We start from the raw sequence: 15,012 nt of genomic DNA, 5'->3' as shown, positions 1-15,012 counted from the left end.
ATATAACATGAAAAGTCAACTCACGTCACTCATGTGGGTCTTTAACTCGGTCACGCGGTTGTATTCTGGAGTATCCAGGACCACAGTGAAGTTAGAGAGGTTCTTTTTAGCATCGTCTGGATAGCTTGTCTATGAAACAACAAAAAACAAGTTTTATAGGAGATGCACCTCTGAAAAAATACCTTTTGTTAATATGAAATGAGCATCTCAAAGGACGCACATACCCTGAATTTGGTGATGTTACGGACGTGGACCATCTCCGGGGTGTCATACAGGAAGCAGCCAACGCCTCTCAGCCACATCAGATCCTCTTTATACCTTAGCTAATACCAACAAATAACATTCATGTTGAAAAATTTTGTGAATATGTGGGGAATATTTCAATGTGTTTTATTGCAATACCTCACTGGTGATCTCATTGACGTGGTGACAGTGCATGAGTTGGGGTGTTATAGGCATAGAGATATACTGGCCTCTGCTGTTGTAGTATTTCTCCTTGTAGCAAATCTAGAGTGATGAAGAACAAACAAAAATGGAGGCATAAACCACACTTCCTCTCAACAACATTCCACCAGAAATAAAGAACAAAATGTAAAGAGGGTTGTTGATGCATACATCACTCAGGTTCTGCTGGTTCATCTTGACCTGTTTGACCTCAGGCGTGTCGTAGGTTGTGTGGATCTTGTCCTTCTGCTTGTGGTAGGTTTCACGATACAAACGCTGAGGAAGCAAATGGGTAAAAAATTATTTCTCTCAAGCGAAATCGCATCCTTATGCGTTCTGTTCGACGACACTCAGGAAATCTTCACCACTTACGTCGTTGATGATCTTGTGAGCCTTCCTGGCAGTGACGAAGTTGACACCTTCTGGATGAAGAGTGTAGGATTTGGCCTTCACCATCTCAAAGGCTTCCTTGTATTTCACCTAAACAGATAATGGTGGAAGTGGATTAATCAGGTGCATTTTGATACCTTCATGTTTCAAAACTACATTTTAATGAATCCCTACATTGCTGGTGACAACGCTGTTCATCTTGGCCTGCTTGAGGAGCGGAGTATCACTAGGCAGGGAGAAACCAGTGGGCATGAAGTTCTTGTTCGCCTCTTTGTACCATTTCTAGTAGAAAAAAAACACATTTAGGAAGAATATTTTACATGGCCTGGTACTATATATATATATATATATATATATATATATATATAAAAATTAAACATTAAGGAATGTTGACATACATCACTCTGGATGTGGTGGGCCAGGCGGGCTCTTTCTGTTTCCATGGTAACAGCAGGGGAGGTGTGGGTGCCCTTGACGTTGGAGTTGTAATCGTAACGGTAATGAAGCTAGACAAAAGAGCAGAATATTTTTTTATTCATAATCTTGTTTATCATGACTTGTTTTTTAATCTGGCAGCATGTCTTTTATTAGAATCTAATGTAAGAAAGGTATTTATAAAAAACGGGGAAAACAATGTAATTACATCACTCAGGTTCTGAGCGTTCAGCTTGGCTGTTTCGTACACCGGAGTGTCCGTCACTACAGTGTAGTCCTTGAACGCCTCGATACCTTTGGCTCTGTACTTGGCCTGAAAAGGAAAAAATGCAAAATTAAAAAAACAATAAATAAATGGTGGAGAGGATTTAGATAAAGGATGAATATTTTAAGAACATTTACCTCACTCTGTAGGTCACCAGCATTCTTAACCCGCAGGATCTCTGGAGTGTCCCAGGCGTAACACCCGATACCCTTCAGCCAGTTCAGATCATCCTTATAGAAGATCTGAGGGAGAATAACTTATATTTAGCACATTTTCAACCTTGATAAAATCCGTTCATGCTATCACATGGGTTCGGTGTGATGCTACGACCATACGATGGTTACTCACATCGCTGAGCTGCTCGTTGACTTTGCGTGCCTGAACATACATCTGCATGTCGGGCAGGCATATCCACTGGTGTAGATATTTGCGGTAGTGGATGCCGCTGACGGTGGACTGGGTGTTGCGAGCAGACATGATCTCCAGCATGTCAGGGGGGATATGGTTCTTGGCCTTTGTCTTCTCGTAGTTCTCCTTGTACAGACGCTGAACGGATAAGCAAAGGGATGCTTGCATTAGTTGACAAAATTCATAGCATTACAAAAAAAACAAAACTTGTATCTTTTAATAGTGTTAATATAAAGAGGATCAGGAAATAAAAGAAAATGCTCACATCTAGAACCAGCTTTCCGGCTTTGACGCAGCGAGCGGTCGCAGGGTCGTCTTCAAGCGACTTTGGAAGACTGTAAAGGGATTTGAATTTTTCATAATCCTCCTTGTACTTGACCTGAAGAGGCAAGAAGATGCATATAGTGTCTTAAAGAAGATAATCACATGTACATTTATAGGATAATCATCAATTAGAAAATTTAATGGTTGGTGATGAATTTGAACTTACATTGCTGAGAACGACCTTCTGCTGTTTGGCGTGTTGTAAGGCGTTGGAATCAGCTGGAATTTGGTAGCTCTTTGCCTTAATTTTATCCCAGGCTGCTGTGTAGTTTTTCTGTGGATAGAAATTTTAAGACATCATCATCATCAAATTCCTCTAAGTCTTTAAAATTACGAAAATATTTTATTGTTACTGACATTGCTGAAGAAATATTTGAAGTTGTGGCATCTGGCGTAATCGTAGGTATCCAGAACAGTGGTGTATATGTGCTTCTCCTTCTGATAAGCCTCCCTGTAGTTCAGCTGGAAAACATAGAAAAAGGATGAAGTTATCTGGCTTTTCTTTCTTGAACACCATTCATGATGATTTTATTTTTTTAAATCTCGTACCTCACTGGCCCAGGTGTGACCCAGGACGGCGGTCACATACTCAGGTGTGTCGGTCACAATGGAGTAGTTGTTAAATTCTTTCTTGGCATCAGCTCTGTATTTGAGCTGGAAATAAACCAAACAGACGAATTATCAGAGAGGTAAACATCATATTTATAACTGGAATAGGTTTTAAAGTAATGTTTGATATGAAACATGCGTGCGGTTCCTCACATCGCTCTGCAGATCGTAGGATTTCTTGGCGCGGAGAATCTCTGGTGTGTCCCAGACGTAACAACCGATGCCCTTCATCCAGTTCAGGTCATCTTTGTAAAACACCTATTGAATGAGTTCAGTAAAACATGACGGATTATATCTTATTTCCAAATGAGGATTATTAGATTTTTGAAAATCAGGAATATTCGGAATAATAAAACAGAAATGTTTGCCTGTTCTTAGAGCTCAAGTATGTAATGATGTGGGCATACATTTCAAATGTTTAACTCAGATTTTCTATAAAAAAAAACAAGTTAGAATATATCTTAGACAGTTACAGTATATGACTGAATGAATATTTATCTTGAATGAGGGTCAAAAACTTTTACTTTGTCTTTTCTCTCTTTCTGTCTTTTAGTATTTTTTTTCTTTGAGATCAAAGGTTAAAGGTAAGTGCTGAAAATTTAAAGGTAGACATATTAGATTTAGCCTTTAACTTTATATGTGATTGAAAATAAAGCTAAATCTCTAAAATACTAAATTGATCAGGGTGTCAGGAAGTTAAATTCGATTTTATTTAAACCTTTATTAATACTTATTAATGACCATGCTGATATAAGACCTAAATTAATCAATAAAGACCCACTACAAGTTCCCCCCATAGATTTATAAATCAAATACATTAAAGCTTTATAAACCGTTTCGGCAAAAAATAAATAAATAAATAAAAACGATCTGAGCTGCTGGTGAATGATTTTTATTCTAAGATGCCAAAACACACAATACATTAAATATTGACCTATTATAATACAATAATGATAAATAAATATATAAATTCATAAACATATGATGTTGTTGCTTCATGTAAGAACATAAACATAACACACATTAATATGAAGAGAAGGGACAAACTAATATTAAATGTAAATGAAAAAATATGTATTTCAGATTTCTTAATGCGTAAGAAAATGAAAATACTTTTAACATGTAATAAAAACACTGAATAATGGTGTAAAGGTACCAGTGTCTCTAAAATAATTTAGCAACTAAGATAAAGAGACCTAAATTATTTACTAAGAATCAAATCAAAACAGAAATGCACCTAAAATTAGTTTTACAAATTTTTATAAAAAAAAAAAAAAAAGTACGTTATAAATGTTAGAACAGCAGCAGACAGTGAACAGAAAGGAACGACTTACATCACTGAGAATCTCGTTGGTCTTCCGGGCGCGGATGGCATCCTCCTGTTCTGGATGGCACGTCCATTGGTGCAGGTGGGTGCGGTAGAGGACGTCGCTCAACATGTCCTGACACCGCTTAGCTACCTGGTTGGCGATGATGTCAGATGGGAGGTGGATCTTGGTCTTGGTTTGGTGGTAGTCCTTCTGGTAGACCCTCTGTAAAAACATTTTATAGAAAATCTCAGTCAAACTGACAGAAAATCCACAACCTTAGGTTTAAAGCTAAGGTTTCCTCCTCTTACTTGACTTGAAATATGTTATGTTCATACTCTTATTTGAGTACAATTACGGTACTGTCCCCACCTCTGTTCACCCCTTTAACTCAGATACTGAGTAAAGGGGACATTACTGGGAGAAATAAAGTCTTTCTTCCAACTCTCAGTGGGCTATTTTCGTTGTTTTTGTTTGACACAAGACAAATTATCCAAAAATATAAGTGGGTATTATAATATGGTTTCCATGGTACAGTAACTATTTTATATATTCATGTTTAAAGGGATCTACACATTGAAGCATAAGATATGTATAATGTTATAATACAGATGGTGTTTTGAGTAATTGCTTTCTAGCCTTTAACACTGGTAGATTTGTGTGTGGTGCGCATATAAAAAATGTCACTATTGCAGATAACTTACCAGTCCCTTATTCTTCTCCTGCTGGCCACAGCGCACCACCTCAGGGAAGTCCACCAGGGTTCCCGCCATGTAGTGGCCCTTGGCTTTCTCATGAGTATCCTTGTACTTAACCTAAAAAGCAGAATTAATTCACTTTATTTCATGCTGCTATCAGAAAACATAACTTCATGCATACTTTAACCTTTCAAGCAACTGTAGTAATAACAATAATAATAATAATTTCTTGTTTGAAAACTTACATCACTGGCAATCTCCCTGCTCTTCTTGCCCATGAGCAGTGGGATGTATTGCTGGTCCAGGCTGTAGCTTGTAGCTTTAGTACTATCCCATTGTGATTTGTATAGTTTCTGAAATGATAACAGGAGTTTTAAAGTAAGGGAAAAAATATAAAGCAAGTGAATAAACAACCCGGTCATTTCTGTCTTCTTACCTCACTGATGGTCTTGGCCATATCTCTACTATGTGCCAGCTGAGGAGTATCTTCTGAGCCGATGTAATGACCTTTCTCAGCATTGAAAGTCTCTTTATATTTCAGCTGTTGAGAAAGAAAATTATATCAATTTATTTTCATGTACCCATTAATAAAATTGTGTCTTTCGTTTTCTTTAGATGTTGTTTCAGGGGAACCACAGGACTGCGTACATCACTGAGGTTAGCGGCGTTAATCTTGGCCAAGACAATCTCAGGACGATCCACAATCAGGCTGAATTTTCCAAAGCCTTCTATGGCGTTCTTCTTATAAAGTCGCTAAATAAAGGGAAAAAAAAGACAACATCAAGAAAGACCACGGCAGCAATAAGGCAGTAATTCTTGTGAAGTGCCTCCAGACTGGATGCAATGACAGAACCGTACTTCATTAAGTATTTCCTGCGCCTTCCTGACTTTGACGTGGTCAACAGAGTCAGCTGCCATCCAACCGCAGCCACGGATCCATTCCAGATCAGCCCTGTAGACGTTCTGCAGGTGGAAACCATAATTAGCTTAAAAAAAGGTTTTAAACTTTATGAAATACATTTAAAGATGTTAAACTTCTTTACTTACATCACTCTGAAGGTCATAAATCTTTCTGGCCTGAACCACATCATTGGAGTCAGGCAGACAAGTCCACTGGTGCAGACGAGTCCTGTAGTTGAAGTCATTGACTTGCTGCTGACATTTCTTTGCCAGCTCCAGATTCAACATGTCCACTGGCAGGTGGAACTTGGTCTTGGACTTGTTAAAGTCCTTCTTGTAAAGAGCGTCACTGGCGATCCTAGCTGAGTTCAGAGCCAGCATGATGAGAGGATCATCCTCGACGCAGCGAGCACCGATGTGGTGGCCAACCTGCTTGCGGTATCCCTCTAGGTAATTATGCTACAAGACAAACAAAATGTTCTCATGACAGTGTTTCTTTAACATGCATTCAAGCATTGAAGTCTGTTACAGTACAATTTGTAAAATCATGCCTCATGTGAGATGTAAAAAAAATGATCAAATAGCCATTTAACAAATGCCTGCTTCCTGTTTAACATTTGAAAAGCAGTGTAAGACTTTAAGGATCTGTTACTGCAAGGTAAGGACAAAAATAAGATTGATTAGAGACCATCTACCAATGAATGCTGCATTGGTTAACTTTGAAATCGAAATAAATCTCTCAAATCTCAAACAAAATTTCGTTAATTGGACCAATTTTAATTTCTACCTAAAATGAACTGAGCACTGTCAGACAAAAACTGTCTGATATGTGCAAAAAAAGGGATCGTTAAGCCTATTTCAATCTTTTATCAGGAAAAAGAACAGGATATGAGTCAGTTCTTCTGTGAAAATTATTGCTTTTTTTCTCAAGTGTGAAAAACAGGTCAATGAAGCTTTATAACAAAACACAAGAGTTTACGCTAAGAAGAAATAAGCCATTCAGTTTTGGCCTCAGAGGTTCATGTTAGTCACCCCTGGTTTAAAGCATCACATCTCTTGCATGTTCAATGCCACTAATTCCGTAACATGAGGGTAATTTTATGGGATTCATACAGTATGGTTATGTAAATCTTCAGCAACAGCCTCCTTTATGTGAGAATTAATGCTGATCAGCTTCATTTGAGATTAAATTAAGACCCTTAAAATAGTCATGACTGATCACAAAAATTCTTTAAATCACTCACTTTTATTGTATTTTATCCTGTATGGCAATACTTTAAATGCATTGCTAGAATTTAATGAGCGTTATTGTCTATCTTTATCTTTGCATGTCACCAAAAAGGCCAAACACAGTAAGTACAAGCCTCACAAAGTATCTGTTAAGGTATCTGTTATAAATGCAAAAATGTTCTAGGTTCTTAAAACTTTATATTTTTAATCTAAAGTCCCTTTACCTACCTTACTCTGGACTTTAGTTGTAAGCATGCTCTGTTTAATTGGTACAGCGTCTCCAGGCATGAAGAATCCGGTGGCTTTCACCTTGTCCCACGCTTCAGTGTACAGTTTCTATATAAAAGGAAGAAAAAAAAGAAAGAAGGAAAAAGGAAATAAATCTCCAAGATAGCCGAAAGCAAACAATAATTAGTTAAAAAATATGGTAAATCTTACCGGGTGAACATTTTTGGCGACCTCTCTGGCTGTAGCAAGACCGGGAGTATCTACCAAAGTGTACTTGGTCTTTTCCTGGTGCCAAGCCTCACGGTATTTGGCCTGTGCAGGAAAAAAAAACAAAAGACCCAATTTAGTTACTTAAAAAAATATAAATGTGATTCTGCATTGTGTCTTCAAAGTTATGTTAAAACAAGGTGTAATGATAAGAAGAAAACCCTTTAGTTACCTCATTTAAGACATCAGCAGCATTCTTGGCACAAGCCAGGTCAACTCTATCAGCAGGAACCGTGAACTCCTGTCTATCGAGCTTGATACGGTAGCCTCTCTGTGGGAAAAAGCAAGATCAAACATATATAAGTAATTATTTAGTTTATTTTTTTCTATGCTTTTACATTTCAACATTAAATGTTTTACATTTTAAGTGTTTTGGGGAGAGTTGTGTTTCATACTTACATCAGCAAGGATCTTCTGAGCATGTTTCACCTTGACAACGTCCACAGACTCATGAGGCATCCATCCACAGCCTCTTATCCACTCCAAATCAGCTTTGTACACAGCCTAGAGGAAAAAAACAGAATCCTGTTTATATTGGAAATTATTCATAAGAATGATAATCTGATGTAAAACAGATGCTATCCAAGAACATTGCCATGAACCTACATCGCTCTGGAGGTCATAGGCTTTCCTGGCCTGAACCACGTCGTTGGAGTCTGGCAGACAGGTCCATTGGTGTAGGTGAGTCCTGTAGTTGAAGTCATTCACTTGGACCTGGCATTTCTTGGCTAGTTCAAGACTCAACATGTCAACTGGCAGGTGGAACTTGGTCTTGGATTTGTTGAAGTCTTTCTTGTACAAAGCGTCACTGGCGATCCTAGCTGAGTTCAGAGCCAGCATGATGAGAGGATCATCCTGGACGCAGCGAGCACCGATGTGGTGACCGACCTGCTTCCTGTATCCCTCTTTGTACTTGTACTAACAGGGAAAGGAACAAAACAAGTTACTAAAAAAAGAAAATCACCAGGTCTATGTCATATGGATGTGAAAGGCTTTTTTTTCAGCTTCTTACATCACTAATGATGTCTCTGGAGGCTCTAGCTTTCAGCACAGCTATAGCATCCTCCTTGATTTGGAAGGCTTTGGCCTTTTGGTCGTCCCATGCTTGAGTGTACAGTTTCTATACAGAACAAAAACAGAGGTAGACAACGGAGAGATATATCAACTTCAAACCAGAAAACATTTCAATATGAACAGATAATGTCATTTTTATAGCTAAAAATTTAACACCAACTCACATTGCTGACAGTGATAGCATTGGCCTTGGCCAGCTCATAAGGAGGAATGTCAGGGGGGATGTGAGTGACGAGCTTCTCTTTGTCCCAAACCTCCCTATATTTCCTCTATTGAAAAGGAAAGCACAAAACATTATTTCCTTATTTGCATAACTGCTTGAAAGAGTTTTCATGTTAATCTGATAAAACTTGTGGTCAGATGTTAGCACTCACATCACTGAGGTTGTCTGCGTTTTGCTTGGACAGGACGATGGCTGGAAGGTCAACCACACTGGTGAACTTGACGGTGCTTGGGTGCTGGCGGTACAGCCTATCATTGAGAACGGTCTGTGCATGCTTAACCTTGATGACATCCACACTGTCCTGGGGGGACCATCCGCATCCTTTCAGCCACTCCAGATCTGCTTTGTAAACAGCCTAAAAGAAAAAAAACAGCATAAAGATTTTTTTCTTTAATATTCTATAAATTGTCCAAAATGCATAGTTTCATATCGAAAGAAGGTAATTAATCTCCAAAATCAGATTTTTTTTTTCTGTTTCTGGGTAGTAACATTTATACATGTCATAGCAGTACTACATTACTTCTATTTTTACAGTTATACAGTACTACCAATGCCATTGCTACAACTACTACTTGGGGTGTAAAAAAAGAAATCAATTCTGTCAAATAGCGCCATATTTTATTAAACAATATTTATCGATACATAGTACGAGTAAGAATGAATCTTATAAGTGAAAAATATCTATAGGATAACCTCCAGCAACTAGTCGGCAGTGCACCGCCCAAGTGCCTATTGTTTAACTTCTCTGTACCAGCAGCAGCAGCAGCAGAGCAATGAGATCTTGTGCGGTTCTCCAAAGCTATATTATCATGAAAATCTCAATATATCATCTATGTTAATGTATCGCCATAAATGAGATTGTGACATGTGTATTGTGATATATATCGTATCAAAAAATTCTTACCAACTCACACTCAAAACTACTACTACTATTAAAATACTATAATATAGATATTAATTAAGCTGAATAGAACTGCCAGAGTACAAAAACTCACATCGCTCTGTAGGTCGTAGACTTTCTTGGCCTGAACCACATCGCTTGAGTCGGGCAGGCATGTCCACTGGTGCAGGTAAGTTCGGTAGTTGGTGTCGTTGACCTGCTGCTGGCATTTCTTAGCCAGCTCAATTGTCAGCATGTCTACCGGCAGGTTGTACTTGGTCTTGGTCTTGTTATAATCCTTCTTATAGACATTGTCACTGGAGATCTTGGCAACATGAGCGGCCAGCACCAGTAGCGGGTCGTCGCTGACGCTCAGAGCACCGATATGGTGGCCGCACTGCTTGCGGAAACCAGCCTTGTATTTGTACTGAGGACAGAAGATGTTTCCATGAGATTTAGATCAAATTTTTTATATTCAAGCAGAGTCAGATGGGGAGTGTGAAAAAATGCACGAGAATGGATCCAAACTTACATCACTGACAATGTCGCGGGATGCTTTGGCTGCTACAACAGAAATAGCATCCTTTGGCAGATAGTAGCCTTTGTTGATGGTGTCAACAAAACCTTCACGATAATATTTCTGTGAAGGAAACAAAAAGGAATAATTAATCTAGGGAGTAATGTGGGTTGTCCAGTTTCTGCTGTAGATCAACAATCCTTTCAAATTCATATGCATGTGTTCATTCAGCAGTAGTCTTTAGACCAAAGGGTTGTTTAATTATGTAAAATACCAGTACTTTACCAGACTGGTGTTGAGTTTATTCTGCTGTGCTAGGAGGATCTCTGGAGTATCAGGTAAGATATGCAGGTTAGTCTTGTCCTTTTCCCAGGCTTCAATGTATGCTTTCTGTAGAAAAATGGACCAAAAACAACATTAACAACCTTTTTTTTTTTCTTTCTTATTAAACCAAATGTGAGCATTGAGCTTCCCAAAAAGTCTTGTAAATTAGCTATTAATAAATTCCTCTTTTTGTACCTTGTTCATAATCTGGGCATTAGCTTGAGCTAGAGCATATGGCATATCTGATGTCTTGGCAGTGAACTTGAATTGGCTGGGATGCTGGCGGTACTTCCTGTCGCTCAGGATCTCTGCTGCTTTCTTGGCTTTCTCCACATCCAATGACCCAATTGGTACCCAGCCCATTCCCTTAACCCATTCCATGTCAGCCTTGTACACAGCCTATGAACGGAATGTAAAAAGGAAATGTCAGACTAATATTTAATTGAATAAGAAAAGCAACTTTGAAATACATTTAGTTCCTCAAAGTGGAGTCATATCTCTTAAACTTCAAATTTTGCACAATCACAAATTCATTGTGTGTGATTTGGATTTCATGCGGTTGGCCAACTAAAAAAAAATGTATATAGTTGTACAGTGGGAAGAAAATAATACATAAATCTAAGAAGTGTGGCCTTGTTTTCAAGCTTTTAGAATAAGTCTTAACAGCTGTGTATGTTTATAGTAACTGAATATTTGTACCCTTTCTTGCAAAAAGTAGCTCTATATAATTCACTATATGATGGTGAAAAATTGTGAACAATAAAATTTTGACTAAATTAGATATAAGTCAAGCTGTCAGTTTAGGACGGGGGTGATAGTGAGTTATAAATGTTAGTAGTGATACAAAATGTATACTTTACTAAAATTAAACTACATAAATTGGATATACATGATAGAATCATACAATAAAATTCAAGTTTATGCGGGCAACATTAGAAAATATTCTATTTTTGTAGTATTTTCTAAGGCAATCTTGCAAAAGTGGTTTTCTATACTCACATCACTTTGCAGGTCATAAGCCTTTCTGGCCTGAACCACGTCATTAGAGTCCGGAAGACAAGTCCAGTTGTGTAGTTTAGTCCTGTAGTTGAAGTCATTGACTTGCTGTTGGCATTTCTTGGCTAGCTCCAGATTCAGCATGTCCACTGGGAGGTGGAATTTAGTCTTGGACTTGTTGAAGTCCTTCTTGTACAGAACATCACTTGCAATCTTGGCTGAGTTCAAAGCCAGCACGATAAGCGGGTCGTCCTGACAGCTCAGCGCTCCGATGTGGTGACCGACCTGCTTGCGGTACCCTGTCTTGTATTTATACTTTGTAGACAGACAGAAAACAAAAATGAAAAAGAAATGTTAAGGACCCAAGCATAAGGACGGCAGAAATACACTGGGTTATATGTTACATACATCACTGATGATTTCTCTTCCGTGTTTAGCAGCGATGATGGAAACAGCGTCAGGCTTCATGTCGTAGCCTTTCCTGAACATTTCCTCCACAGCTTCTCTGTAATTTTTCTGCAAAGGAATAAGACTGTAAAGCGCACCATAAACGTGCAAAGATATATTAGGTAAAAATGCTTTAGGTTTGACATACCCTGCTGATGTTGTAAGCGTTAGCTTTGGAAAGCAGCAGCTCAGGAAGGTCTGGGGTCACATGGTTTTTTATTTTTTCTGCCTCCCATGCAGCAATGTAGTTTTTCTGTTGAGAAAAATTAAGAAAAGGTCAAATAAGTAAACCGAGTAACTCTTCAGCAAATGATCAAACAAAATTCAAATGTGCACTTCTGTACCTTATTGATGATCTCAGCATTTGCTTTGGCTAGCACCATGGGCATGGCCATCATGTCAGATTTGTATTTAAATGTGTCTGGTTTCTGCTTGTAGAGACGGTCGCTCAGAATTTTGGCAGCATTTTTGGCTTTCACTACATCCAGGGAACCAATGGGTATCCATCCGACTCCAATGACTTCATCTCTGTCAGCTTTGTACACAGCCTGAGCGAGATAGTTTAAGTATTAGAAAGTAGATAAAAAAGTTGAACAATATTGTAAGCTAAATATGTGATAGAGGGACTCACATCACTCTGGAGATCATATGCTTTTCTGGCCTGCACCACATCGTTAGAGTCTGGCAGACATGTCCACTGGTGCAGGCGAGTCCTGTAGTTGAAGTCATTGACTTGCTGTTGGCATTTCTTGGCTAGTTCAAGATTCAGCATGTCCACTGGGAGGTTGAATTTGGTCTTGGACTTATTGAAGTCCTTCTTGTACAGAGCATCACTGGCGATCCTGGCTGAGTTCAGAGCCAGCACCAGCAGAGGGTCATCCTGGACGCTGCGGGCACCGATGTGGTGACCAACCTGCCTCCTGTATCCTGTCTTATACTTGTACTAATAGGACCAGAAAAAAACATTTTTTTTTTATATATGAACAAGATCACATTTGATTTCAATATAAGTCAACTAAATAGACAAAGATTACGGTCTGTGGGACTCACATCACTGATGATATCCCTGGAGGCCTTGGCAGCCTTGACAGAAATTGCATCTGGAGGAAGGAAGTAGCCTTTGCTGATGGTCTCCTCAAAACCTTGTCTGTATAGTTTCTGAATAAAAAAGAAAGAAAAATATGAAGGGATTTAAAAAAAAAACTGAATTCTATTATATCTACTTGAATGCTTTTATTCGTTGTATACCCTGATTCTGAGAAAGTTTTCATGCAGAGAATCAGCTACAGAATAACTTTTCTCTTTCTCTCTCTACAGTGAATAGGGACGATATATGTTATATGCATACAAAAGCTTATGCGATTCCCTTTGGTTCGGAGGTGAACTGGTGGGACATATAATTGAGCTTTTTTACAACATGTTAAATATCTTATGCCTTCTGTTTTCTTTTTCACTCTTGTTCCCAAACTCCACCCTCCCTTGATTTGGAAAAAGTCTGTAGTTCCACCGATGTGAAAGTTAACGCACCTTTCACTTCTTTTATAGGAAAACAAGTCCTGATATAAAGGCATATAAAGGCAACTAGATCTGTGCCCATCTTTTACCCTGGCATTAAACACAGCACCAGATGTTTATTGGTTCCCATGTGTAGATGTTTAACCTTCTCATGAAAGACTTTTACAGCCTGTTTGTAAAAAGGAGTGCTACCTGAGTCATTCATCCCTGCTGGCATCAGACTTTAGAATACGGCACTATAACTGCAATAAATAATACCCTGTACAATAAGCTTTGCAGTAAAACCCCTGTGCAATAACCGATGCAATAATCCTGTTATATGTGGATGCCCTGTATATACCCCCTGCACCGTTTCTGCTTTTTGGCATCTTCTTTTGACTATTGAGTCGATGTGACAAATGAATTTCTCCACTGTGGGATCAATAAAGTTTGTTGTATCCTATATCATGTCTCTTAAAATGTAATTCTCTATTTTTGTAATGTGCAGTACTTTGGTAAACTATTTTTTGCTTTTAAATGTGCTTTATAAATAAGTTGGATATGGATTTGTCTCTCCTTTAATTAGGTTTTTGTATATAAGATTCACACTTCAGTTGGGTCTCTTTCATTCGCAGAGAACAAAAAAAAATAATTGTTTAAGTTGCATCACTAATCTACAGGTTTGAAGGTTGATTTACAAAACAGCCTTTTTATCTAAAATTAAAACCCATGTTTAGAGTCTATGTGTCAAAGTTTCTAGGCAGGATAAACTTAAATGGTAAATAAGTGATACGTTTTTCAAAGTTTGTAGAAATGATCGCAAACACATAACTGACTATTAAAGCCACAATAAAATAGCCTTTGTTTGTATTATTTATTGAATCAAATGGAGGATTGAAGATTTTTTTATTTGCAAAATAAATTTTACTAACCTTGCTCATGTTGATGGCATTTTGCTGGGAGAGGATGATCTCAGGAGTATCGGGTTTGATGTGCAGTTTGGTCTTTTCGTTCTCCCAAGCCTCGGTGTAGAGGCGCTAGCAACACAGAACACAAAAACAAAATTTATTTAAAGCAAAAGAGGCAAATAAAAATGGTTCTAGAAATCTATGCGAAAATCAGTATTTACCTTGTTCATCGTCACTGCGTTGTTCTTAGCCAGAACAAGGTTCATGGCATCAATGGGACTGGTGAATTTCACTGTGCTGGGGTGCTGGCGATACTGCCTTTCACTCAAAACCTCTCCAGCCTTCTTGACTTTCTCCACATCCAGCGAACCAATGGGGACCCAGCCCAGACCCTGGAGCCACTTCAGGTCTGCTTTGTAGACGGCCTGGAAAGCATAGAGGGTTATAATGGAGGAAGTTGTATAATGAAATGTGATACACGCATGAAAATCACATACATCACTCTGTAGGTCATATGCGTGCCTGGCCTGAACAACGTCATTAGAGTCTGGCAGACATGTCCACTGGTGCAGGTGAGTCCTGTAGTTGAAGTCATTGACTTGCTGCTGGCATTTCTTGGCTAGTTCAAGATTCAACATGTCCAC

The 15,012-nt window shown here is 38.5% G+C and overlaps 1 protein-coding gene across 23 annotated transcripts in view; it reads right to left on the bottom strand.

The window, feature by feature from the left end:
- neb (nebulin) overlaps positions 1 to 15,012 on the bottom strand; it is an 85,046-nt gene that overhangs the window by 40,572 nt on the left and 29,462 nt on the right. For 20 of the 23 annotated variants that reach the window (XM_015396487.1, XM_015396486.1, XM_015396488.1 and 17 more), the window contains 43 exons: positions 14,866 to 15,006; positions 14,590 to 14,793; positions 14,393 to 14,497; positions 13,017 to 13,124; positions 12,598 to 12,909; positions 12,311 to 12,514; positions 12,115 to 12,219; positions 11,928 to 12,035; positions 11,523 to 11,834; positions 10,719 to 10,922; positions 10,485 to 10,589; positions 10,215 to 10,322; positions 9,798 to 10,109; positions 8,954 to 9,157; positions 8,744 to 8,848; positions 8,518 to 8,625; positions 8,112 to 8,423; positions 7,905 to 8,009; positions 7,678 to 7,776; positions 7,449 to 7,550; positions 7,239 to 7,346; positions 5,928 to 6,239; positions 5,739 to 5,843; positions 5,529 to 5,633; positions 5,317 to 5,421; positions 5,126 to 5,233; positions 4,887 to 4,997; positions 4,210 to 4,407; positions 3,029 to 3,133; positions 2,816 to 2,920; positions 2,624 to 2,728; positions 2,433 to 2,540; positions 2,208 to 2,321; positions 1,883 to 2,080; positions 1,672 to 1,776; positions 1,478 to 1,582; positions 1,233 to 1,340; positions 1,009 to 1,116; positions 817 to 924; positions 616 to 720; positions 403 to 507; positions 225 to 323; positions 25 to 129 (listed from right to left, as the gene is read on the bottom strand). In XM_015396487.1, the coding sequence (XP_015251973.1) occupies positions 25 to 129; positions 225 to 323; positions 403 to 507; positions 616 to 720; positions 817 to 924; positions 1,009 to 1,116; positions 1,233 to 1,340; positions 1,478 to 1,582; positions 1,672 to 1,776; positions 1,883 to 2,080; positions 2,208 to 2,321; positions 2,433 to 2,540; positions 2,624 to 2,728; positions 2,816 to 2,920; positions 3,029 to 3,133; positions 4,210 to 4,407; positions 4,887 to 4,997; positions 5,126 to 5,233; positions 5,317 to 5,421; positions 5,529 to 5,633; positions 5,739 to 5,843; positions 5,928 to 6,239; positions 7,239 to 7,346; positions 7,449 to 7,550; positions 7,678 to 7,776; positions 7,905 to 8,009; positions 8,112 to 8,423; positions 8,518 to 8,625; positions 8,744 to 8,848; positions 8,954 to 9,157; positions 9,798 to 10,109; positions 10,215 to 10,322; positions 10,485 to 10,589; positions 10,719 to 10,922; positions 11,523 to 11,834; positions 11,928 to 12,035; positions 12,115 to 12,219; positions 12,311 to 12,514; positions 12,598 to 12,909; positions 13,017 to 13,124; positions 14,393 to 14,497; positions 14,590 to 14,793; positions 14,866 to 15,006 (6,198 nt within the window). The remainder of the gene's footprint in view (positions 1 to 24; positions 130 to 224; positions 324 to 402; positions 508 to 615; positions 721 to 816; positions 925 to 1,008; positions 1,117 to 1,232; positions 1,341 to 1,477; positions 1,583 to 1,671; positions 1,777 to 1,882; positions 2,081 to 2,207; positions 2,322 to 2,432; positions 2,541 to 2,623; positions 2,729 to 2,815; positions 2,921 to 3,028; positions 3,134 to 4,209; positions 4,408 to 4,886; positions 4,998 to 5,125; positions 5,234 to 5,316; positions 5,422 to 5,528; positions 5,634 to 5,738; positions 5,844 to 5,927; positions 6,240 to 7,238; positions 7,347 to 7,448; positions 7,551 to 7,677; positions 7,777 to 7,904; positions 8,010 to 8,111; positions 8,424 to 8,517; positions 8,626 to 8,743; positions 8,849 to 8,953; positions 9,158 to 9,797; positions 10,110 to 10,214; positions 10,323 to 10,484; positions 10,590 to 10,718; positions 10,923 to 11,522; positions 11,835 to 11,927; positions 12,036 to 12,114; positions 12,220 to 12,310; positions 12,515 to 12,597; positions 12,910 to 13,016; positions 13,125 to 14,392; positions 14,498 to 14,589; positions 14,794 to 14,865; positions 15,007 to 15,012) is intronic. The other 3 variants (XM_015396504.1, XM_015396503.1, XM_015396506.1) reach the window with 3 other exon arrangements.

This window comes from Cyprinodon variegatus, unplaced genomic scaffold (assembly GCF_000732505.1).
Source record: "Cyprinodon variegatus isolate N-32 unplaced genomic scaffold, C_variegatus-1.0 Scaffold801, whole genome shotgun sequence".
In the NCBI taxonomy this organism is placed as follows: Eukaryota; Metazoa; Chordata; class Actinopteri; order Cyprinodontiformes; family Cyprinodontidae; genus Cyprinodon; species Cyprinodon variegatus.
This window is presented reverse-complemented; position numbering and strand designations above follow the sequence as displayed.